Source organism: Phaseolus vulgaris, chromosome 4 (genome assembly GCF_000499845.2).
Source record: "Phaseolus vulgaris cultivar G19833 chromosome 4, P. vulgaris v2.0, whole genome shotgun sequence".
NCBI classification, from domain to species: Eukaryota; Viridiplantae; Streptophyta; class Magnoliopsida; order Fabales; family Fabaceae; genus Phaseolus; species Phaseolus vulgaris.
The window spans coordinates 43,149,156-43,174,960 of record NC_023756.2 but is presented as its reverse complement, the minus strand read 5'-3'; the positions used below and the strand labels follow the sequence as shown (position 1 = coordinate 43,174,960).

General features: G+C 30.5%; 2 protein-coding genes across 6 annotated transcripts; both read right to left on the bottom strand.

Annotated features, from left to right (window-relative positions):
• Nucleotides 1-5,935: 5,935 nt before the first annotated feature.
• Nucleotides 5,936-7,584, bottom strand: LOC137837781 (uncharacterized). 5 transcript variants are annotated; one of them, XM_068646907.1, is made up of 2 exons: nt 7,452-7,584; nt 5,936-7,045 (listed from the first exon to the last, which is right to left on the bottom strand). In XM_068646907.1, exon 2 carries the CDS (start codon nt 7,025-7,027, stop codon nt 6,062-6,064), a length of 966 nt encoding a protein of 321 aa, XP_068503008.1. In that variant the 5' UTR covers nt 7,028-7,045; nt 7,452-7,584; the 3' UTR covers nt 5,936-6,061. The 5 variants fall into 5 exon arrangements, with proteins under 5 accessions (XP_068503008.1, XP_068503009.1, XP_068503011.1 ...); XM_068646908.1 differs by having other exon boundaries at nt 5,936-6,912; nt 7,389-7,580; XM_068646910.1 differs by having other exon boundaries at nt 5,936-6,912; nt 7,452-7,580.
• LOC137838881 (uncharacterized) lies at nt 7,174-22,672 on the bottom strand. Its single transcript, XM_068648094.1, has 9 exons — nt 22,608-22,672; nt 22,478-22,526; nt 21,641-21,835; nt 20,214-20,447; nt 20,042-20,128; nt 19,859-19,996; nt 18,428-19,642; nt 7,389-7,538; nt 7,174-7,314 (listed from the first exon to the last, which is right to left on the bottom strand). The coding sequence occupies exons 1-9, from the start codon at nt 22,670-22,672 to the stop codon at nt 7,174-7,176; spliced, it is 2,274 nt and encodes a 757-aa protein (XP_068504195.1).
• Between the last annotated feature and the right edge of the window lie 3,133 nt (nt 22,673-25,805).

Genomic DNA, 25,805 nt, shown 5'->3' with positions numbered 1-25,805 from the left:
TAATGATACAGCTTAAAAGTACACAAATCAAATAAAACTAAAAAATAATAATTTAAAAATAAAAAATTATATTAAACATTGGAATTTTTTTTCTTATTTTTTTTTTTACTTTTCGTTTTATTCTTACACTAATTCATAATTTAAAGGTCAAAATCAAAGTCAAATAAAAAAGTATATAATAATTTACTTTTTTTTATATTTTTGTACTCAGTTTTAAATTGATTATGAATAAAAAAAATGCAAGATAAAATTAAATTAGTTAATTATGACTCAAAATATTTAAACAAATCATAATTAATTTTAACAAGTAATGATATATCCTATAACTAAAGTTAATATAAATAATGAGATTATATGTAAGATTGAACACATAATTATATTAAAATAAATATATTATTATATTGAATAAAATAAATAAAAAATTGATACAGAATCTTGAAAATAGACAAAAAAAAATATGCTTCAATTTATTTTAAATTTGTTAAACTTTGAAATGTTATTATCTAGAGTCTCTCTATTTAATTTTGTTATTATTTATATCTCACCAACAAGTGTGTTTTTAGTTTATTATTTGAGTATGTTTCTCAAGTATATAATAACAAAGATATGTTCAATCACCAAACCAAAAATGGTCATTTCAAAACATTTGACTTGTATGAAAAAAAATATGGAGGTGCAAATGTAATTGCCTTATTGTAATCAAAGTGGGCCTAAAGACAAGCAACTAAGTTAAAAAAAAATCATACACTTTCAATAATTCACTCTGAGGATCAACAAACTATATCAGGTTGTCCTTAAAGTTGATTCCTAAATTATTGTGTAATTATCTTTAAACAAGTTTTTTTTTTAAAAATGCACCGGTCCAGTTTTTTTTTTATGATTTTAAGATTAAAATTAAATTAAAAAACAAATTAAATTAAATACATTATTTTTTATTAAATTATAAAATGATTCTCTATAATAATGATTTCAATAAATTTTAAGATAAAATTACATTATTTAATTATTACTCAAATATTTAATCAAATCATTAATCTTTTTAAGAAAAAAAAAACAGAATGTATTGTGAAAACAAAATATTTGGACTTTAGTTGCTTATCTTTAAGCCAACTTTGATAATGCAATTATTATTTGCACCTTCATATCTTTTTATACATCTCAAATATTTTGAAATGCCATTTCTTCTCTGGTGATTTACATCTGTTGCCATTTTTATGTATCTTTGAACTGGTAATGTTGGGAGTGGTATCATGATAAATAATACATTAGGGCATTTATTTTAAACAAGAGACACCATAAATGGATATCTGAAAAAAATGATTCAAGAATAAGAGTAATATGGTTGAAGAGAAGTGGAATCCATATCTTTGGAGGGACGTCAATATTGGAATGTTTGTCCTCATGAATCCTCAAACCGAAATCTTACAACAACAAAAATGAGAAATATGAGAAAGAAATATATTATAAAAATATTTATGAGAATAAATTCAAAATAAATTGGTGCAATACTCACCTCACTTTATTTTCTTTTGAATTAATATTTATTCAGATTTTTGTTTAGATAACTATCTGTGTTGTGAGTGAAAAACTCTGTTGTACGGTGTCGTGAAAAGTATGTTAAAATAGTTGAATAAGGTAGATGAAAGGTATATGTAAGGTATATGGGTAAGATAGGTGAAAGTGTTTGTGTGTATATGTAGATAGAGTGTGTTTATAACTTGTGTGTATGAGTTAAATGTCTTTAGGATGTTTTAGTTGATTTGTGTGTAAATGTGTTTAAGTTTTTCTTTTTATGTATTTTACTCCTTTTAAATGTGTTTTTAGTTTATTATCTGAGTGTGTTTCTCAATTTTTATTTATGTACCAGCCATTCAATGAGTTTTGAATTTAAACTATGTTCAAGCATGTACATTTTACTTGTTAGATATGTCTAGCAATTCAATTTTAAATTAAAAAATATTTAAAAAGTTAAACAAAATATACACTAAAAAAATATCAAGTTTAGATGATGATAATAAAATTCAAATTTTCAATTTTTTACAATAATTTTATCATAATTATTTTTTGTTATGACATGCATGCCTTATAATTTTTGTTCATAAATGTTCATTTTATTATTAATTTAGATTTTTTAAAATATCCCAAAGACTGTGAACTTAATCTTTAAAAAAATTAGAAACTATTCATTATGAATTATAAATTAATCAATATAAATTGTATATAAAAAGATTATTATAATAATCCATTATTAGTTTTTAAACATTATAAAATTTTAAAAATTCAAAAAAAATTGAACCATATATTTTTTTGATCTATTTTCAAGATTCTGTATCAACTTTTTTTTTATTCAGTATAATAATATATTTATTTTAATATAATTATGTGTTCAATCTTAAATAAGTCTCATTATAAATTATATATATATAAAAAATAATATAATAATCCATAATCAAGTTTAAACATTATAAAATTGAACAAATTTGAATATTTTTTAGTTTGAGTATATTTTCAAGATTATCTATCAACTTTTTTTATTCACTGTAATAATAAAATTATTTTAATTTACTTAGGTATTCAATCTTATATAAAATAATTAGCAATGTAGTTAAAAAATATCAAAATTAAATGATATTAAAATTCATAATTTAAATATATCACTCATTGTGTGTGTTTTAGTTTTTTATAATGTTTAAATATATTTATAGTTTAAACTATTTTTGAGTATGTATTTAATAATGTTTTGATATTTAAGTGGGTGTAGCACCTCTGATCATGTTAATAAGACTGATATAATTTAATTCAGTTTCAAATTGAAAATGGACTCAAACTATTAATATAATACAAAAATAATCAAATCAGAACGATGATTAAGTTAAAATTTTAATTTTTTTTATCAGCAATGAATTAATATAATAAAATGGAACACTTTAACCCTTATACTCCTAGTTTAAGCAATCAACAAAGCAAAGCAAGATTAAGTGACACACCACTTAACTCAAGAATCTTAAACTATTTAAGCAATCCCTACCCAAACAGAACTGGTTTTGCAAAAACCAGCAAACCAAAGACTTGATGGCTATCTAGCCAATGAAATTTTAACAATCTAAAACTTGAAGTCTAGCTAGCTCCCCTACCCATTGCAGCAATACCAAACCTACTACCTTGTGCACTACATTTTATTGCCAAAGTGAGGCACGGCTTCTGCTGCCAGTCTACTTCCAAAAGAGCTGGTCTACTAACCACACAAAACATGCATCTACCAAAACTGCAAAACTTGACCAGCATTGACAGCATTTGGACATTGGCTTACAGGTCAGATTTTTGCTTAGCAGACCACTCAACAAACCTTTGTCCTGCTTGCTGCTGCAATAAATAACCCATAACCCTTTTCTGCTTAATAAATCACTTCTACACCATCATCTTCCTTGTCCCTTCCTCAGCGTCCTTCTTGTAACGTATATATGACTCCACCACAAAGAGAATCATTGTCCCTGCATCCTTACCATAAGACCTTTCCAACCAATAAACAATATACAATTCTAACCAATAGCTAATACGCAGAACAGGTAATCCAAATACATATGAAGTTAACGAAAAAATAAAGGATCCCATCCAGCACCCAACCCCATCCTAATAATACCCTTTTAATTTCAAACATATAACATGATAAAGAATCCAAACAGGGAACCCAACATGAAAAACATTCACCATATCTTTCAACCATAACCAAACTTTGAATCGCCTTTGTCGTGACTTCAGTTGGACTTGCAAACAACTAGCAACTAGCTCTCTAGGAGCATTAATAGCACTAATCTCAGAAACATCACAACAACAAAATTAAAAATAGTTTACAGTTGTAATTTACAAGATTTCTTCCTATTAAAACAAACCCCTCCTTTTTCATCTTCTCTTTCGGATAAATTTCAGACATTCCGTAGGATTTATGCACCTGTGGGCGTATGTAAATTCAGCTAGATTCTCTTTGTTTGTAAGCCACGTCCACGCCTTTAGTTGAGCCAAAGTGAAGATTTCGGAGTTGTCTGCTCGACCATCCTTAAAAATGAGTTGGTTTCTTTGTTTTCAAATTTCTCCGACCACTGCAATCCAAACACACCTCCAAGATCTGTTTATCTCTTGTAGCCCAGTTCAGATTAAATTGTAGGAAATGGGATTTGCCTTCCCTATGAACCACTGTTGGTTCCCCCACCCATTCACTACAGAGGCACCATACTTTCCAAGCTACTCTACATTCGAAGAATACATGACTTCCACTTTCCTCATCTTCCCCACACATTGCACACCTATTGCTTTTCAGGATTAACCCTCTTCTCTCCAAATTAGCACGCATCGGAAGCTTGCCATTCAAAACTCTCCAGGCAGTTGTTAATGTTGAAGGTAACGCCTTGATGCTCCAAAAAGTCTCATACAATGTACTATTGGCTCCTTCGTCCCTTGTTCTTAAACAATTATTAGTTGAGTTAACCGTATAAGATAGTTTTTCAGCCACCTTCCATATCCACTGATCCCTGGACCCTTTTAATAAGGTTTTGTTATCTAACAACGATGTGAGTTGGTTTTCCTCACCGATTTCTCACTCGAAAAGATTACGTCTCCATGCCACTTTCCAACACCATGTGTCGTTATTCCAAAAACCTACTTGTGAAAGGCTAGCAGATTTTTCTTATAGAACGACATATAAAACAGGGGCATTGACGACAAAACCGATTTGAGCATACAGATTCTCCCCGCCATTGATAGAAATTTCCCTTTCCACCTGTCCAATCTTTTCCTTATCTTTTCAATGACTTTGCCAAAAATTAGTTCTTCGGTATTACCGCCCACCTCCATACCCAGGTATGTGAAAGGAACCTTTATAACCTCACAATTAAGGATAGACAGCAGACACGTACATCCGCAATTGGGGTTGCCTTATGCCCACCCCTCCCAATCGGCTTTTTGAAAAATTGACTTTTAGTCCTGAAGCCAACTCAAAGCAGCATAACATAGACTTTATGGCCATCTCATTGTGGGTATTATCCTTACAGAAAAAAAATTGTGTCATCTGCAAAATGTAACATGTTAATCTTTACTTTTTTAGTCCCTACCTCCACACTCTAAAGCATATCCTTGTCTACGGCTTGCCTGACAACCCCTGCCAATCCCTCTGTCACAGCTAGAAATAGGAAGGAGGCGAGAGGATCTCCCTATCTAAGGCCCTTCCCAAGTTTGAATTCCATAGTTGGGCTCCCGTTCACCAGTATTGACACTGACGCAGACTCGAGACATGCTTTAATCCACCTGATCCATTTTCTCCCAAAACCTAGCTTGCCTAACATATAATAAAGAAAATCCCATCGGACAGAATCATATGCTTTTTCGTAGTCAAACTTTAAGAACAAGCAACTGGATTTGTTCCTTTTGACCTCTTCCAGAGTCTCATTAGCAACAAGGACATTGTCCAAAAGAGGTCTCTCCCTTCCAAAACGCTGCTTGCCTTGGGTCTATGACTTTCTGTAGCATTCCTTTAAGTCTCCTTGATAACAACTTACAACTTTCATAATAACTTTCGTCATACATTTTTTCATAAATATTTTCACTTAATCATTATATAAACTAGATTTTATTTAATATAAAATTTTAAATTGATCTTCATGAATTATGAATAAAAAATTATAGTAACAATCCATAATTAGTTTTTAAATAACATAAAGTTTAACAAATTTTATAAAATTAAAATATCAGAGTGTTATTTTTTTTAATGACAACCATCACCCTCTACATGTTGTATATTATGAAGAACAAAAAAAAATCTCATTCTGAAAAACAACAAAAATTACAAATACGAATGAGTTTATGATCTTAAAAGGAACTAACACTTAAGACAGGCACAAAACCGGCAGTGAGGGTTTACTTTCAAAACATTTTGGCTAACATATTAAAAAAAAATACAATTACCAATCAATATATAAATGATTCTCATGCATTAAGAAGCATGTACTGTTCAAAGATAAAATAAGATCATAAGCCTAACTTGTGCATTAATGAGAAAACATTTATATATTTATCTCTTTCTTGCTTTCCTCCTTCTGGACTCTGCCTTCTGCCATTTCTTTCTAGAAACCAGTTTACTCTTTGGTTTCAGTTTTAACTCAGGTGAGAACTTGTAATTTGGATCTCTCATACGTGCTTGTATGTCCTTGAAAAACTGAATATTTAGTTGTTTAGGCCCTCCTTGTCTAAGCTCTTCATATTCTGGTCCTGAAACAACATTTTCAAATGCTCCTATTAGAATATCTAAATCACTCATAACCTCCCACACATTACTGTACCTCCCATCTGGACCTTTCTTTAGTTTCTTTAAGGCATTCTCAACAGCAATCTTCCTAGCTTGCTTTCCTGGTGACAACTCCTCAGGTTCTTGTTCTGCTTTCAACATCTCTGAGATGGTTCTGTATTTGGGAACTTCGTCAAACTCAAACAATTTATCTATGTACTTGTCACTACTTTCATTTGGGTAAGCTGAAGTAGGAATATCATCATCACTATCCATTTCATCACCAGTCCACAGTGTCTTCTCTTCATCACTGCCAGACCAGACACTTCTTAACTCATCACTGTCATCTGCATCAACCAAGTCTGAATGTTTTTTAGCTTCCAGTCTTGCTTTCTTTATCTCCTTATCTAGATTACTTTTAGATCCCATTTCTTTATCACTTTCATCCTCACTTCCTGTCCATAGAGTGTTATCTTCATCCATCTCCTTTGCCCAGGCTTTCTTGAACTCTTCATCCCCTGGTCTACTTCCCCGGCCAAAGAGATCATAGCCTCTACGTGTGTCACGTGCATATGATCTCAACGCTTGAAAGTTCTTGAGAGAACCACTATTGCAACAATGTTGTAGTAAGCTTGGACCTGAATCATAAAAATAAAATACTTCTGACCTTTGAGAGAGTGGCAACAAATGTGACTTTGCAACCCTTAGAAGAGATGGAAAAAGACTATTGTAGGAGAATGACCTACATCCCATCAGGAAGAACTAATTGATCTGTCAATAATAATTTTTTTTCTTCAGTCCACAGCATTTAGCCACACTTAAACAGGAAGAAATAATTAAAAAATATATAAAATCCTAGGCAGTCCATGCCACAATTTCCAAAATTAAAATCACTAGTGCTATCTTTCAAGGCATGTTTGGATGAAACCATTTTGCAGAATGATCGGACATTTTGTCAAACAGCTTGAGGGCATTGCAGTTAAACCACTAAATCCCACATTTTCAGTAACGAGAATGACCCATTGTAGCACATTCTTCAACTGAGAAAAGAAGCAACAAATAGGTTTATGGGTGCTATAGATTTCTAAAGAGTGGTGTGAAGAAAATTGGTTACCTGACAAGGAAATGCAGAGAAGCGAGAAAAAGAAGAAGAAATAGCCGCAATAGGAAAAAAGACCTTGCAATAGTAAGAAAATACGACGTCGTCAAAGGCTAAGGAGTGATTCCGGCAAATAGTTGAAGATGGAAGAACCAAGGAAAATGGCTGAAGGGTTCAACTTCCACAGATAGAAGACAGAAGAGTGCAATGTTTATATCAGAGTGTTATTTTCAATATTATGTATAATTTTTATTTATTTTATTCATCAATTTATATTTTCATATACTATATTAAAGTCAGTTGTAAATTTGTATAATCACTTGTCAAAATTAATTATGGTTTGTTTACATATTTGAATTATAATCAATTACAATTAATTGAACAAAAATTATAAAATATAATATAAAATATAATTTTATTTATTTTAACTTTAATTTCAACCTTTAAATCTTGAACTATTCTGCACATTTTTGTAGGTAATGAGTATTATGTTGAGGAATGTTTAGAAAGATTAAACAATTATTCTTATATTGTTGATTTTAATGAAAAATGTTACATGCTAAAATTGGAAACATAGTTAGTGTTGACTATTCTTGAATGTTTTTTTTTAACATCTTGAGATGCTTTAGAACACAATTACTTTTCACCCTTGACTGAAACTAATATATGTGTACATAACATTTCAACACTTTTAACAATTTTTATAATATATAAAGTTAAAACTAATTAATGTATATTTTTTTATTTTTACATGAAAAGTTAATAAAAAATATTGTATGCAAGTAATAAATCATCAAGTTAATTAATAATGTTAATAAGTAAATCAATTTTAGTTTTATTATAAAACTTTAAAATCCTGTGATTTTAAATTACTTTTTTTTTATCAAAAGTTTGGGTCCTGTGGACCAAAGTCAAGTTAAATAATGAGCTGATGAATTCCCGTTAAATTACTGGACTTTTGCAAACCAAGTTCATATCATACATATAAATACATGAGTGTTTCTTTCTCTATCCTTATATTTTTCTTCTTGTATCTATATATTTTTTAAAATATCGAAACTAGTCTTAATAATTTTATTTGAAAGGTAGCGTTAATGGATTACATGATAAGGTTGTTTTTCTTCTGTGATTGTTGACGTTGGTAAAGACTGTGTCAAGGTTTGTATAACAAGGATAGATGTGTGACTGCTTTTTCGAAGTTTTGGTTGATTTTTTGAGATAAGAAAAGGGTTTTGTTTAAGCGCTTTGGGTGGTTATGGGGTGTAGAGATTCCTAAAAATTGAGTTTCGAGAATCAGTATCAGACTAGGTAATCTAGAATTGTATAAGTGCACTCCGAAATGGATAATCCATAAGCCAATATTTTCTGTTCAAAAAGCATTGCGAGATGGCCTCCTAAAAAATGGGTTTTGAGAATCAATATCAAACTAAGTAATCTAGAATTGTGTAAATGCACTCTGAAATGGATAATCCATAGACCAACATTTTTTTTTTTCAAAAAACATTTCGGGATGGCCTATTCAGAATGCATTTTTTGACTTACGAATTGGTGAATTTTTTTTTTTATAATAATGATTCCTGAACAAAACTCTTTACACTATCTAAGATTTTTGTTGCTTCTATTTGCAATTTATTGTAATAAAATAAATAAATTAAATTTAAAAATATTCAAATTAGTTTAGTTATTAGAATTTTGGCCATTGAAATTGAACTAGTTTCATGATCAACTATATGGAAATAATAACAAATAGTTTGTTGATGGTCTGTAATGGTAAACTCTATTGTGTGGAGGATGTAAATGCTTGAGGGAAGTGAAAAGGTCATGGTTGAAGCTTGACATCTCTTTTCTCTCTTTGCATGAAAGACAAAAATTGTTCAATAATAGGTAGGGAAAAATTGTATGCTTTAAGAAGAACATTGACAACTTCATCCTATAAGGAGATGAATAATTTGATTGATTATTCTTTATCATCAAATAGAAAAAAAGAAAAAAAAAAGACATTGACGGCATATTTGGGTGACCTCTACATTAATACAAAAATTGCACATAACCTCATAATGGATTTGCAAATTTGGTTTCATTTCGAAAAATACATACTTATCAATTTTCAATCATTTATTCTTGTTTGATATTACAGATTGGTTAGTCAAAAAGAATCTTCATACCATTACATTATGGATTCCTTAATTTGCAAAAAAAAAAAAAATTGAATAAATTTAATTGAAAAATAAAAAGTTATATTAAAAATTATAAAATAAATAATGATTATACGTGTACTACGAGACCGAAAATTTTGGTCGAAAGGTTGAGCCGAAATGTTGAATATAAAAAATATAAATAAATAAAATTATAAATGGCTACTGTAGCAAAATCCACAATGGTAAGACCCAAATTAATAGGTGCGTTTAAAAAATATGTTAGGTATAAAAAGAAGGCTAAATAGGTTTTGAGTCCAATAAGAGAACACTATAAATAGGTCATCAATCTAAGAGGTATAATGAATTTATCTGATAATTATATAAAACTGATTTTGACTTTGGCATCGGAGCGCCTTACCCAACCGTGAGTGGAGATCGAAAGGACAAGTCGAGAGGTTCAGTTGATCTAGCCTAACCTAGTAAACTTGTCAGGGCAGATTCTCCCTGCACCCAATCAAATATGATTGGCACCCAATTGCTTTTGTGAAAAGACTAAACTAACTTTAATGAAATGATAATTAGGGGTTTTTTTAGTCCCTTAGTTTTCCCTACACCCAACACACTACAGCCCCCTTAGTTTTCCCTGCACCCAACACACTGCAGCCCCTTCTTTTTCAATCTTTGTGCCGTTTTCCGTTCAGTAGCGGCGCTTACCTGTGACGAATACCAAACGAACGGCGATGTCGATTGTGATGGTGGTGGTCACTGAGGCGGCATCGTCTGTGACGTAGTTGGACGGCGAGAGAGAATGAAGCTACCACGTCCAGCACCACACTAAAACCACCTACGCAGCTTAAACCAGCACCAACCAAAAAGAGAAGAGGAAAACCAAGTTTCTCTCTGCACCCTACACCTTTTTCAAAATAAAGAAGACAATGACAGAATTGGGTTTTAAAAAGTCCGCTTGGGTGCAGGAAGCAATTGATTGAGTGCAAGGAGCAATTGTCACTTGCCAGTCATAAGCCCAACCTGAAGCCGGAGTCAACCATAAGCCCAACCTGAAGCTGGAGTAAACCGAAAGTCCAACCCGAAAAGTTAAGAAGATCCAAGAAGTCAGCACATTTTGCCGAAAGAAGAAAAGTTTATGGGCCTTTGTAAGAATATGTAAGATTGAACACATAATTATATTACAATAAATATATTATTATAATGAATAAAATAAAATAAAATTGATACATAATCTTGAAAATAGACTTAAAAAAATATTCAATTTTTTAAATAATTGTTAAATTTTCTAATCTTTTAAAACTAATATGAATTATTATAATAATATATTTTTATATAATTTATAATGATTACTTTGTAAATTTATAATGATTAGTTTATAATTTTTAATTATTAAGTTTATATACTTTTAGAATTTTAAAAATATGTAAATTAATAATAAACTGAAATGAAAAAATTTTCTAGACATATGATTTCATAAAAAAAATGAAAATTTAAACTTTATAATCATTTAATTTTGATATTTTTTTAGTGTATTATACTATTGATTATTTTTTTAACATTTTTTAATTTTAATTTTAATTGTTAGATACATACAATAATATATAAAAAGAAGTGCACGTATTCTATAATTAAATTATCATTGAATTGTTGACACATAAATACTGATTATTTGAATAAAAAAAATTGAGAAACACACAACTAATTAACTAAAGACATAATTGTGAGATATAAACACAGATAAACTTAAATAAATAAAGAGACTCGTAGATGAAATATGGAAATATTGATACATATTTTAAGAGAACAACATTAAAAATAAAGATAAAAAACTTAAACACATTTACACACAAACACTGAATCCATGCACACTCAAAAATTATAAACACACCTTAGAACTAATGAAAAAAATTGTAAACTTCATTTAACCACACACTAACAAACCTTACATACAATTAATCATAAACACTTAAAAATCCTACACTTACTTTAATTAATAAACAAATAAATCCTAAACACAGTACCATTTAGGAATTATTTTGAAACCCTAATAATGTTTTAACTACACAGTATAAAACTTAAATGCAGATGACACAAACACTCAATGACCTTCCGTCACAACATACAGAGTTATCGAGACAAAAACCATAAAAAATAATAAAGCTAACTACATATGCACAAAATCCTTTCACAAACCTAACACAAAAACTTTTCACCTACTTTACACAGTCGCAACTTCACTGTAGAGCCTAAAAAAATACTAAAACTATACGAAAGTTAATAAACCTAAATACGTATCGACACAAATAAGCAAACTACGTTAACTTACTCTAACCTAGTTTCCATACTGCACTACACTGCACTATACTGCACTGTAGAGTTTTTCAAAAGCTTTATTACTTTAACCACATTTTTATGTCGCCACATATTCCATCTACTACATAGCTTTTCAAAAGCTGAAATATTTTAACCTAGCTTCCACAACACCGCACTTCACTGCAGAACTTTTCAAAAACGACTATTCTAACATGCATTTCACGATCGTCGTACACAAAAACCTTTCACCTACTTTACTCAGTCACAACTTCACTATAGGACCTTTTAAGTCACACTAGGTAGATAGAAAAAAAAAATCTTAAAACTAGAAGAAATTTAATAAACCTAAATACGTATCCACACACGCAACCTACTTTTAACTACTTTAACCTAGGTTCAACACTGCATTGCACTACACTACACTGTACTGTACTGACTGCTGACTGCACTGCACTGCCACACACTCCTATACTGCAGAGCTTATTTTAACCGAGTTTCGAGTGCGCCCTACTCCACTTCATCACTTTTCACACACTATTATTTTAACCTATATTTCACGACCACCGTCGTACTGTTGCACTTTTCACGACCGCCGTACATTTTCGCAGATTTCACGACTGCCGCCGTACACTTTTGCTACAGGGTTTTCAGAGAGAAACACTCGGAGCACATATTATATTTATTTTAAAATCCAAGTGAAAATGAACATTACTAATTAATTAAAAATTATCACAGTTGCCTTTACTTATTTTTTAGGTATTTTACTCACTCAAACCAAATAATAAAAGTGATTTATTTATTTTATTTGAACCAAGTCAAGTAGTCATTCCAATAAGAAATATAATTTTATATTAAAGACCTTTGAACAAACACACTTAATGATGCACCTTGACTACAAAAACAAATAAAATAAAACTAAATAAATTTAATTTAAAAATAAAAACTTATATTAAAAATTATAAAATAAATAATGATTATATGTGTACTACTAAATCGAAAAGTTTGATCGAAAGGTCGAGCCAAAATGTTGAATATAAAAAATTTAAATAAATAAAATTATAAATGGTTACTGTATCCAAACCCACAAGGTAAGACCCAAATTAATAACTGTGTTTAAAAAATAGATTAGGTATAAAAAGAAAAGCCTAAATAGGTTTTGAGTCCAATAAGATAACACTATAAATATGTTAAACACTGAATCCATGCACACTCAAAAATTATAAACACACCTTAGAACTAATGAAAAAAATTTGTAAACTTCATTTAACCAAACACAAACAAACCTTACATACTATTATTCATAAACACCTAAAAATCCTACAATTACTTTATTTAATAAACAAATAAATCCTAAGCACAGTACCATTTAGGAACTATTTTGAAACCCTAATAATGTTTTAACTACACACTATAAAACTTAAATGCAGATGACACAAACACTCAATGACCTTCTACCTTACCCAAAAACTTCAATGACTTTCACATAATTTACACAAAAATAGTACAATGTATTAAAAGTTTCTTCAGTCACAGCATATAGAGTTATCGAGACAAAAACCTTAAAAAATAATAAACCTAACTACATATGCACAAAAACACTTTTACATACCTAACACAAAAACTTTTCACCTACTTTAGACAGTCGCAACTTCACTGTAAAGCGTAAACAAAAAATTCTAAAACTATACGAAAGTTAATAAACCAAAATACGTATCGACACAAGTAAGCAAACTACGTTAACCTACTCTAACCTAGTTTCCATACTGCACTACACTACACTATACTGCACTGTAGAGATTTTCAAAAGATTTATTACTTTAACCTAATTTTTATGTCGCCACATAATCCATTTACCGCATAGCTTTTCAAAAGCTGGAATATTTTAACCTAGCTTCCACAACACCGCACTCCACTGCAGAACTTTTCAAAAACGATTATTTTAACATGCATTTCTCGATCGTCGTACACAAAAACATTTCACGTACTTTACATCGTCTCAACTTCATTGTAGAACCTTTTAAGTTACAATAGGTAGATAAAAAAAAATCTTAAAACTAGAAAAAATTTAATAAATCTAAATACGTATCCACACATGCAACCTACGTTCAACTAATTTAACATAGGTTCAACACTGTATTGCATTGCACTACACTACACTGTACTGACTGCACTGCCACACACTCCCACTACTGGAGAGCTTTTCAAAAGTTTGATTATTTTAACATAGTTTCCAGTGCTCCTACTCCACTTCATAACTTTTCACAAATACCTATCTTTCACGACCGTCGTACATTTTCGCAGCTTTCACAACCGTCGTACACCATAATCTTTCATAGCTTTCACGATCGTCAAACACTATCGCTACACGATTTTCCAGAAACAAACACTCCGAACACACATTTATCCAGACAAAAAACTGGGTGAAAATCTATTCGGAAGAAAGTAAGGGAGGTGAGTCATAACATTTTTTTTTTAATTTATTCTCAAAAATATTTTTATAAAATATTTGTCTTTCTCATCTTTTTTTCACAATCCTCGTACACAAAATCTTTCACTTATTTTACACAGTCGCAACTTCACTGTAGAGACTTTTAAATCACAATAGGTAGATAAAAAAAATCCTAAAACTAAAAGAAATTTAATAAACCTAAATACGTATCTACATACGCAATCTACGTTCAACTACTTTTAAACCTAGGGTTCAACACTGCATTACACTGTACTGCACTATAGTGTTTTTCTATAGCTTTATTACTTTAAGCTAGTTTCTACAATGCCACACACTCCCTCTACTGCAGAACTTGTCAAAAGCTTGATTATTTAAACATAGCTTCCAGTGCGCCCTACTCCACAACATAATTTTCACAAACTATTATTTTAACGTACATTTCACGACTGCCATACACTTTCGCTACAAGGTTTTTCACAGAAAAACACTCTAAGCACACATTGTTATCCAGACAAAAATCTGGGTGAAAATCAGTTTGAAAAAATGTAAGGGAGGTAAGTATTACACCATTTTTTTTTAATTTATTCTCATAAATATTTTTATAAAATATTGTCCTTTCTCATCTTTTTTCTAAGATTTTAAAAGTAAAAAATTATATTAAAAATTATAAAATAAATAATGATTAAATGTGTACTATTGAACCGAAAAGTCAGCCAAAAGGTAAGGTCGAAAGATGGTGCCGAAATGTTGAATATAAAAAATATAAATAAATAAAATTATAAATGGTTATTGTAGCAAAACTCATAATGATAAGACCCAAATTAACATGGTGTGTGTTTAAAATATATATTAGGTAGATACATATAATATATAGAAAGAAATGCACGTCTTCAATATAGTTAAATTATGAATTCATTGAATTGCTCACACATAAATACTGATTATTTGAATAAAAAAATTGAGAAGCACACAACTAATTAACTAAAAACATACTTTGTGACATTAGTGATAAACGTAAATAAATAGAGAGACTTGTAGATGAGGACCAACCTACAAATATTAAGACACATTTTAAGAGTAAAACACATTAAAAATAAAGATAAAAACTTAAACACATTTCTACGCACAAACACTGAAACATTCTAAAGACACTGAATTCATGCACACTCAAAAATTATAAACACACCTTAGAACTAATGAAAAAAAGTTATAAACTCCTTCTAACCAAACACTAACAAACCTTGCATACAATTAGTCGTAAACACTTAAAAATCTTACACTTACTTTAATTATACACTATAAAATCTAAATTCGTCAAATGACTATAAATAAACAAATAAATCATAAACACAGTACCATTCAGGAATTATTTAAAAATCCTAATAATGTTTTAACTACACAGTATAAAACTTAAATGCAAATGACACAAACACTCAATGACCTTCCCCTACCTTACACAAAAACTTCAATCACTTTCACTTACTTTACACAAAAATGGTACACTGTATTAAAAGTCTTTTTAGTCATAACATACAGAGTTATCGAGACAAAAACCCTAAAAAATGAGTCAAAAATAATAAATCTAATTACATATGCACAGAAACACTTTCACATTTTAAGTCACAATAGGCAGGTAAAAAACATATACTAAAACTAAACGAAATTTAATAAACCTAAATACGTATCCACACAAGCAAGCAAACTACGTTCAACTACTCTAACCTAGGTTTCATACTACACTACACTACATTGTACTGCACTGTATAGTTTTTCAAAAGATTTATTACTTTAACCTAATTTTTATGTCTCATGTCGTCACACACAAGCTCGATTATTTTTAATCTAGCTTTCACAACACCGTACTCCACTGCAAAACTTTTCACAAGCAATTATTTTACATGCATTTCACGATCGTCGTACACAAAAAATTTTCACCTATTTTACACACTCACAACTTCACTGTAGAGCCTTTTAAGTCACAATAGTTAGATAGAAAAAAAATCCTAAAACTAGAAGAAATTTAATAAACCTAAATACGTATGCACACACGCAACCTACGTTCAACAACTTTAACCTAGGTTCTACACTGCACTGCACTATATTACATTGCACTGACTGCACTTTAGTACTTTTCAAAAGCTTTATTACTTTAACCTTGTTTCGACGTTGTCACACACTCCCTCTACTGCAGAGTTTTTCATAAACCTGATTATTTTAACCTAGCTTTCAGTGCGCCCTACTCCACTCCATAACTTTTCACAAACTATTAGTTTAACCTACATTTCACGACCGCCGTACACTTTCGCAGCTTTCACGACCATTGTACACTTTCACAACTTTCACGACCGTTGTACACTTTCGCTACACAGAAACATCGATGACTTTCACCTACTTTACATAGAAATGGTACACAGTATTATAAGTCTTTTAAGTCATAACATACAGAGTTATCGAGACAAAAACCTTAAAAAATGAGTCAAAAGTAATAAATCTAATTACATATGCACCAAAACACTTTCACCTACTTACACAAAAACACTTTCACCTACTTACACAAAAACTTTTCACCTACTTTACACAGTCGCAACTTTACTGTAAAGTCTTTTAAGTCACAAAAGGCAAGTAAAAAAAATATACTAAAACTATACAAAAGTTAATAAACTTAAATACCTATCCACACAAGCAATCAAACTACGTTCAACTACTCTAACCTAGGTTCCATATTGTACTGCACTATAGAGTTTTTCAAAAGCTTCATTACTTTAACCTAATTTTCATATCGCCACACACTCTCTCTACTGCGTAGCTTTTCAAAAGCTCGATTATTTTAACCTAGCTTCGACAACACCGTACTCCACTGCAGAACTCTTGACAAGCAATTATGTTAACATGCATTTCACGATCGTCGTACACAAATTCTTTTTACCTATTTTACACAGTCGCAACTTCGCTGGTATAGCCTTTTAAGTCACAATAGGTAGATAGAAAAAAATCCTAAAATTAGAATAAATTTAATAAACCTAAATACGTATCCACACACGCAACTTACATTCAACTACTTTAACCTAGGTTCAATAATGCACTGCACTATACTACACTGTACTGACTGCACTGTAGTACTTTTTAAGAGCTTTTATTACTTTAACCTAGTTTCTATGATGTCCCACACTCCCTCTGCTGCAGAGCTTTTCAAAAGCCTGATTATTTTAACCTAGCTTCCAGTGCGCTCTACTCCACTTCATAACTTTTCAAAAACTATTATTTTAACCGTCGTCCACTTTCGTAACTTTCACTACCGCCGTACACTTTTGCAGCTTTCTCGACCGTCGTACACTTTACAGCTTTCACGATCGTCGTACACTTTCGCAGCTTTCACAACCGTAGTATACTTTCGCTACACACAAACTTCGATGACTTTCACCTATTTTACACAAAAATCGTAGTATTAAAAGTCTTTTCAGTCACAACATACAGAGTTATCGAGATCAAAAACCTAAAAAATGGGTCAAAAATAATAAATTTAACTACATATGCACATAAACATTTTCATCTACCTTAGGCAACAAAAATTCACCTACTTTACACAGTTGCAATTTCACTGTAGAGCCCTTTACGTCACAATAGGCAAGTAAAAAAAAAATACTAAAACTAAACGAAAGTTAATAAACCTAAATACGTATCCACACAAGGAAGCAAACTACGTTCAACCTACTTTAACTTAGGTTCCACACTGCACTGTACTCAATTATTTTAACCTAACTTCCACAGCACCGTACTCCACTGCATAACTTTTCAAAATGATTATTTTAAGATACATTTCAAGATCGCACCGTACACAAAAACCTTTCACGTACTTTACACATTAACAACTTCTTTATTGTAGAGTCTTTTAAGTCACAATAGGCAGATAAAAAAAATCATAAAACTATACGAATTTTTTTTTTTTTATCGGCAATCAACTATTAAATTAAATCGGTTCACTTAAGGGGTGATCCAACCCTTGTACATATAACAAAAGATAAAAGTTCCTTTCCACCATCGTATCTAAAATTCACAGATTAATCCTCTACTTCCTTTCCAATACTAATAGCTATAACTGAAGAAAAAAACAAATAACACCAGTATTAAATCGAGTACATACATACCAAAGGTTCAAGACACCATTCAGAAAATGAGAAACTCACTGACGGTATCTTTAAGTTGATCCAAGACCAAACCTTGACCTGTGCCAGAGAAAATACTTCAGTATGATCAACCACTCCTCCTTTAAACAAACAATTATTCCTGTGTCTCCAAATCTCACTGACCAAAGCTATCCAAATATTACCCATAGTAAGATTAACTGAATGAGGTGCATCCAAAATTTTGAAATGTTCAAAATGTGACCCGGGAACGATAAGATCAACCGAATTCATTCCTAACCAGTCATAACATAGGTTCCAAATTTTCCAAGCTACCCTGCAATCAAAGAATAAATGATTTGTTGACTCCTTTGATAACCTGCATAAGCTGCAAAGATTACACTCAATTTGTATCCCTCGTCTCACTAGATTTACCTTGGAGGCTACCTTGTTTTCAATCACCCTCCAAGCTGTGACATGAGCTGAAGGCAACACTTTAATCCTCCAGAAAGATTTGTAAAATCTTGAATTTTCCTCTTCTCCTTCTCCCTTTAAAAGCCTATAAGCAGACTTGACTGAAAACGCTCTTGTCTCACTATCCTTCCAGACCCATTTATCCCCTATCTCCGACTCAATCCTCCTATTAGAAATTGTTTCTAAGAGTTGGCTTACTTGATCCTCCTCCCAAGTGAACAAACCCCTTCTCCACCTTAAATTCCACTCCCATACCCCATTAGCCTTTGATCCACATTCACTTATGTTTGCTTCCTTAAAAACAGATAAAGAGAATAACCTTGGGAATCTACTTTTCAAATCTCCAGATGTTACCCAATTATCTGACCAGAACAAAATGTCTTTCCCATTTCCAACCTCCCAATTAACACAATCTTCAAACTTCCTTCCCCACTTTTCTGAACTCCATACCTTCATCAAATCTCTCCACCACAAAGAAACTTTGTTACTATCATTCTGAAGTTCCTTTAGGCCTCTCCATCCACCATACTTAGAATCTAATACCACCCTCCATAACCCTCCTTCATCTGAGTTCAGACGCCATATCCATTTTCCCAATAATGCTATATTAAAACTTCTAACATTAATAATTCCTAGCCCGCCCGCTTCCTTGGGATTGCAAATCTTATCCCAAGCAAGCCATGCTATCTTCCTCCCTTCTGACCCCCAACCCCATAGAAAATTCATATGTAAACTCACAATCTTCTTCAACACATTAGACGGAATCTTAAAAAGAGAAAGATAGAACAAAGGTATAGACGATAAAACAAACTTAATCAAACGTATCCTCCCTACCATTGAGATGCATCTACCCTTCCATCTATCTAGTTTTCTTTTTATTTTGTTGACCACTTCATCCCAAAAAACGCCCTTCTTATGGCATCCCCCTACGGGTAACCCCAAATACTTAAAAGGAGTTCTCATTATTTCACAATTTAATACAGACGCGAAACTTAGAATTTCCGTTTGTTCCACACCAACCCCACCAATCCTACTCTTGAGAAAATTCACCTTGAGACCAGAAACCAACTCAAAACAACTCAACATGATCTTAATGTTAAACACACTTTTGATATTTGCCTTACAGAAAAACAAAGTATCATCAGCGTATTGTAGCATATTTACCTTAACTGACTTTTTGCCGATCTTCAAGCCTTCAATCAATTCTTTCTCTGCTGCAGTCCTAGACACCCCTGCAAGACCTTCAAGCCACTATTAGAAACAAGAAAGGAGATAAAGGGTCGCCTTGTCTCAACCTCTTCTTCGGAATAAATTCCTTAGTTGGGCTCCCATTTACTAGAACTGACATTGAAGTTGATTCCAAGCAAGCCTTAATCCAAGATATCCACTTTTCACAGAAGTCGAGTCTGTCTAACATATAATAGATGAAATCCCACCTCACACAGTCATACGCCTTCTCATAATCCACCTTGAAACACACACAACTTTTTTTCTTCCTCTTCGTCTCTTCTATTACTTCATTAGCAACCAGAATGCTATCCAAAATTCCCCTTCCTTCAAGAAAAGCGGACTGCCAAGTTACTAAACCTAAATACATATATGCACAAGTAACCTACCTTACACAGAAAGTTCAACTACTTTAACCTATTTTTCACTTCACCACACATTGCATTTTGGAGCTTTTCAAAAGCTCAACTACTTTAATCTAATTTTCATGTCGTCATACACTTTCTTCACTGTAGAACTTTTCAAAATATATTTATATACCCTTTAAATAACTAAAACACAATAACACTTTTTTAAATATAAAGAGACACTTAAAAAATATTAAAAGACATAATCAATTTAATTTAAAATTAAAAAATCAAATAAAAATATACAAAATAAAGTATAATTATTTTTATTTATTTTTCTTAAACTGCACTATTAAGTACTTTTAACGATTCTAAGATGAAAAATAAGTTTAAAACAAATAAATTAAATAATACATTTTTTTTACAATTACTGTTTATTCAATTGTAAACTGATTTTCAGTAATAAAGATCTTAATAAATTTTAAGATAAAAAAAATTATTTAATTATGACTACAATAAATAATGTTTTAGAATTTTTTTGTGAAACTCGTATAAACAAGTATAATTTTTTTATGTAATTGCTTCAATATTTATGTATAAATTTATTAACTATTTGATCCTGTTTGAAGTGTCCAATTTTTATAACACATCAAGTCCAAAAATCATCATTGAGCTTCGTAGCATGTAGTTGGTCAATAAATTAATTTAATTCATTCAATATATATTTTTAAGTTAAAGAAATCAATTAATGTTATATTTAATATTTGAATTGTTTTAGCTAATTTTATTTATTCTCAATATAATATATATATATATATATATATATATATATATATATATACTGAACAGATTTACTGATATTTTCATTTTTATGATGAACCAATAAATATATTTAAAAAATCAGTCTGTAAATTTTTATTTTAATAATTAAAAATTAAGTTTTAGTTTTAATTATTTTTTCTCAAGAAATTACTCTAGTCTGCGGACCCGTCGACTAAAACATACAAGTTATAATAGTGGGCCTTTATTGATCCATATACCCAATTCACAAACAGTAGAATGAAATAATTTGACAATTTCTTCCTGCACCCAATCCATTGTGATTAACCGACGAACATTCTAAAATTCAATTGTACCCTTGTCATGTTTATTTTAAAAAAGCTTGTAGGATGCGTTGATGCCCTCATACCTTCGCGTAACAATGAAGAACCTTTGCGCTCTTGGCTTCATCTTTGTTCAAGGGGTCCTTCCACTCAACACTACGTTGCCGGAGAAATGTCAACCAAGATGCGAGGATGCGAACGCTCGTGCTAGAGATGGTGTTGGGTGCGAAAATGGCAGAAATGAACTTGGGTGTGTGATTGGGTGCAGAAATCACTAAACCCTAATTTCATTTTCATTAAGGGTAATTCGGAACTTTCACAAATGCAATTGGGTGCATGTCCAATTTGATTGGGTGTAGGGAGAATCAGCCAATAATTTTGACACTTTCTTCCTGGCAACTCTACATTTTTCTTCCTGCACCCCTACAATGTTATGCAAAGACTAAAATATTCTAATTATTTTTTAAAAACCCTAAAATGCCCCTAATTCATAGAAACCTTACAACTTTCACTTTCATTTTCTTCTTCCCAACGCAGCCGCAACTCCCAATCTCCAGATCTCCATTCTGTGCGGCACCATTCCAGGAACTCTATCTTGGTTGTTTAGGTGACAACTTGAAGTTAAGTAAAATTTATGGTTTTTGGATCTCTAATTTTATTTTTTGTTTGGATTTTCATTTCCACACTTCATCTATATTATTTCAGACAATGCAATCCGGTAATTTTATGGAATAGAGAATCCGTATATGTCTTTTCATATTTTGAATTATTGAATATGTAGAAATCCTGGATTGATGCTTCCGGTAAAATCTCTGATTGATATTTTCGGTAATATTCTGGATTGTTGCTTCCAGTAATACTCCGGATTGATGAATCCATAGTACATTATTCAATTATGGATTAATGAATCCGTAACACATTACCCAATCTCGATTTCTAGTAACCACGAAAACTCCATAATCACCAATGTTCCTAAAAAAAAATTAATTCTTATCTTTAGAACTCAAGCAACACTTCGGCAACCTACTCCTCCACCTTGCTCCGCACAATTACAAAGACCCTGCACCAGCACCTATATGAATGAAGAAGATGAACAGTGGCAAACAAAACTCCACCATGGTGCCCCTTTTCAAATAATAGGTTAAGGTCAGTTTTGGAATTTTCAAAATTATGGGGGTGCAAGAAGAAAAATGTAGGGGTGTAGCAAGAAGAAGCCAATAATTTTTCATAAAGCATTTTAAGCCCAAATGCTGCTTAAGATGTGGCTGCTTTGTAATTTTTATGTTTGGGATATAGTAACTATGATCCACTTGATATTTTTTTTTCAAGTTAAATTATTATTTATTAAGCAAGATTATTTGATGTTTCATAATAATTAAGTGTTGTTTCATGTTAGAGTTATATGTGTATGTAACATTTCAACACTTTTAACAATTTTTTATAATATATAAAGTTAAAACTAATTAATGTATATTTTTGGTTTTTGCATGAAAAATTAATAAAAAAATATTGTATGCAAGTAATAAAACATCAAGTTAATTAATAATGTTAATAAGTAAATCAATTTAGTTTTATTATAAAACTTTAAAATTCTGTGATAAACTACTCTTTTTTTTTTCAAAAGTTTGGGTAGGCATCTGGATCAACCCATAGTTAAGTTAAATAATGGGCTGATAAACACCCGTTAAGATACTGAACTTTTGCAAATCAAGTTCAAATATGCACCTAATCTGGTATTGAAAATAACAAATATGCTCTTCAAAAATGACGAAAATAACCTTAATAAAGAAGGGTGTAAATAAAAATCACTTCCAGATCCTTTTATCTGGAAATTCCGGATTTAAATATCCAGAAATTCTGGATTTAAATATCTGGAACAAATTTTTGAATTCCGAAAATATTTATCCGTAATGTATTTTTAATTTTATGTTTTGGATTTTTTTTATCCAGAATGTATTTTTTTATTAATTTTACTATTCTGGATTTTTAAATTCAGAATAAGGGTAATTTTGAAAATTTTGAAAAATGATAGAGTGCAGGTTAGAATTGATATGGTGCAGAAAGAAATTGCCTCATACATATAAATACATGGGTGTTTTTTTTCTGCATCTCTATATTTTTTTTAAATACTGAAACTATCCTTGGAAGTTTTATTTGAAAGGCAGCGTTAATGGCTTCCATAGCATAGTTGTTTTTCTTTTGTGATTGTTGGCATTGGTAAAGGTTGTGTCAAGGTTTGGAGAACAGGGATAGACTTGTGATGCTTTTTCAAAGTTTTGATTGTTTTTTTAAGATAAGAAAGTTCGTTTAAGAGTTTTTTATGGTTATGGGGTGTAGAGATTCCTAAAAATTGAGTTTCGAAGATCAGTATCAGACTAGATAATCTAGAATTGTATAAGTGCACTCTGAATTGGGTAATCCATAAGCCAACATTTTCTGATATAAAAACATTTTGAGACAGCCTCCTAAAAATTGGGTTTCTAGAATCAGTATCAAACTAGGTAATCTAGATTATTATAAATGCACTCCGAAATGGATAATTCAGAGGTCAACATTTTATGTTCAAAAAGCATTTCGGGATGGTCTATTAAGAATGCATTTTTTGACTTGTGAGTTGGTGATTTTTTTTTATATAATGATTATGAACAAAACTCTTTACACTTTCTAAGATTTTTGTTGTTTCTGTTTGCAATTCATTGTAATAAAATAACTTAAAATTAAAATTGAAAAGATTCAAATTACTTTAGTTATTAGAATTTTGGCCATTGAAATTGAACATGTTTCATGATCAACTACGGAAATAATAACAAATAGTTTGTTGGTGGTATGTAATGGTAAAATCTATTGTGTGGAGGATATAAATGTTTGAGGGAAGTGAAAAGGTCATGGTTGAAGCTTGACATCTCTTTACGCATGAAAGACAAAGACAAAAATATATAGTAATAGAGAAGGGAATATCGTATGCTTTGAGAAGAACATTGACAACTTCATCCTATAAGGAGATGAATAATTTGATTGATTATTCATTATCATAAAATAGAAAGAAAAAAAACATCGATGACATACTTGGATAATTTCTACATCAACACAAAAATTGCACATAACCTCAAGGGATTTGAAATCTGGCTTCATTTCGGACAACGTATTCTATATCAAATTTCAATCATTTATTTCAGTTTGATATTACAGATTGTTCGGTCAAAAAGAGTCCTCGTAACATTATGTTACGGATTCTGTAATTTGCAAAAAAAAAAATTGCTCAATAAAAAGGAAAAAAACTCACATTCTTCTTCTAACACAACGCCGTTGCAAACAACTAATTACAAAAAATTAAAAAAAGGGGAAAAAAAATAACAATAAGAGTATCTCGTGCCTTTAGGATTTTTAAAAAACATCAAGGATAAGTAGCTGTAAAATTATTAGCATAACAAAATTTTTAAGTAAAATTAAATTAGTTCGCGACTAAAATATTTAAACAAATCATAATGTGTAAAAGATTTTAATAATAGTTTAATAAGTAATAATATATATAATTAAAATGTTAATACATATAAGGATATTTTAGATAATATCAAGCATATTGACATATTAAAATAAATTAATGATTATAATGAAAAAATAAATAAATTTAAAAAACTACTTCCATTTTATAAAGTTTGTTAAACTTTGAAAGTTAATAATGGATAAATATAATAATAGGAGTAAGTTGTGGTGTTTACATATTTATTGGTTAGTTTAAGTAATTTTTAATTTAAAAATAAATCAAAATGTATTATGAATATTTTCATTAAATATAAAGAGAAATTTACACTTCTATAGGAAAAATTATGAATTGAGACACATCTAATATAGATAAAATTATATAGACAGATACATTATAAACCTTATCACACACATAAATACTACTACACAAGTAATGACACAATCAAATATATTAAGTAAAATACACATAATGATATATTAAAATAATTGTTTATAAAATTAATTGTTTATAAAATTAAATAGAAAGACACACTCACAGATATACAATAATAAACTTTACAAAAGGCCTACACATAGTTACACACTTAAAGAGAGACATACTTAAATATCATAAAGACACTTTAGTCATAGACACGCACTTTACCCGTCATAGTCCACATGTTTTACCAATTACAACCCCGTAGAAATCATAAAAAAGACAATAAGAGAAAATTGATGTGTTTTATGATGATTACTCAAACAATAATTTTGTATGACAAATGTTTGTTA

Coding starts and splice junctions, on each gene's coding strand:
- LOC137838881 (XM_068648094.1), bottom strand. CDS start 22,672: ATGGTGGAGTTTTGTTTGCCACTGTTCATCTTCTTCATTCATATAGGT. Junction 20,129..20,213: donor CAACTTCAATGTCAGTTCTA/GTAAATGGGAGC, acceptor TGTTTCTAATAG/TGGCTTGAAGGTCTTGCAGG. Junction 19,997..20,041: donor TCGGCAAAAAGTCAGTTAAG/GTAAATATGCTA, acceptor TTTTTCTGTAAG/GCAAATATCAAAAGTGTGTT.
- LOC137837781 (XM_068646907.1), bottom strand. CDS start 7,027: ATGGGATGTAGGTCATTCTCCTACAATAGTCTTTTTCCATCTCTTCTA.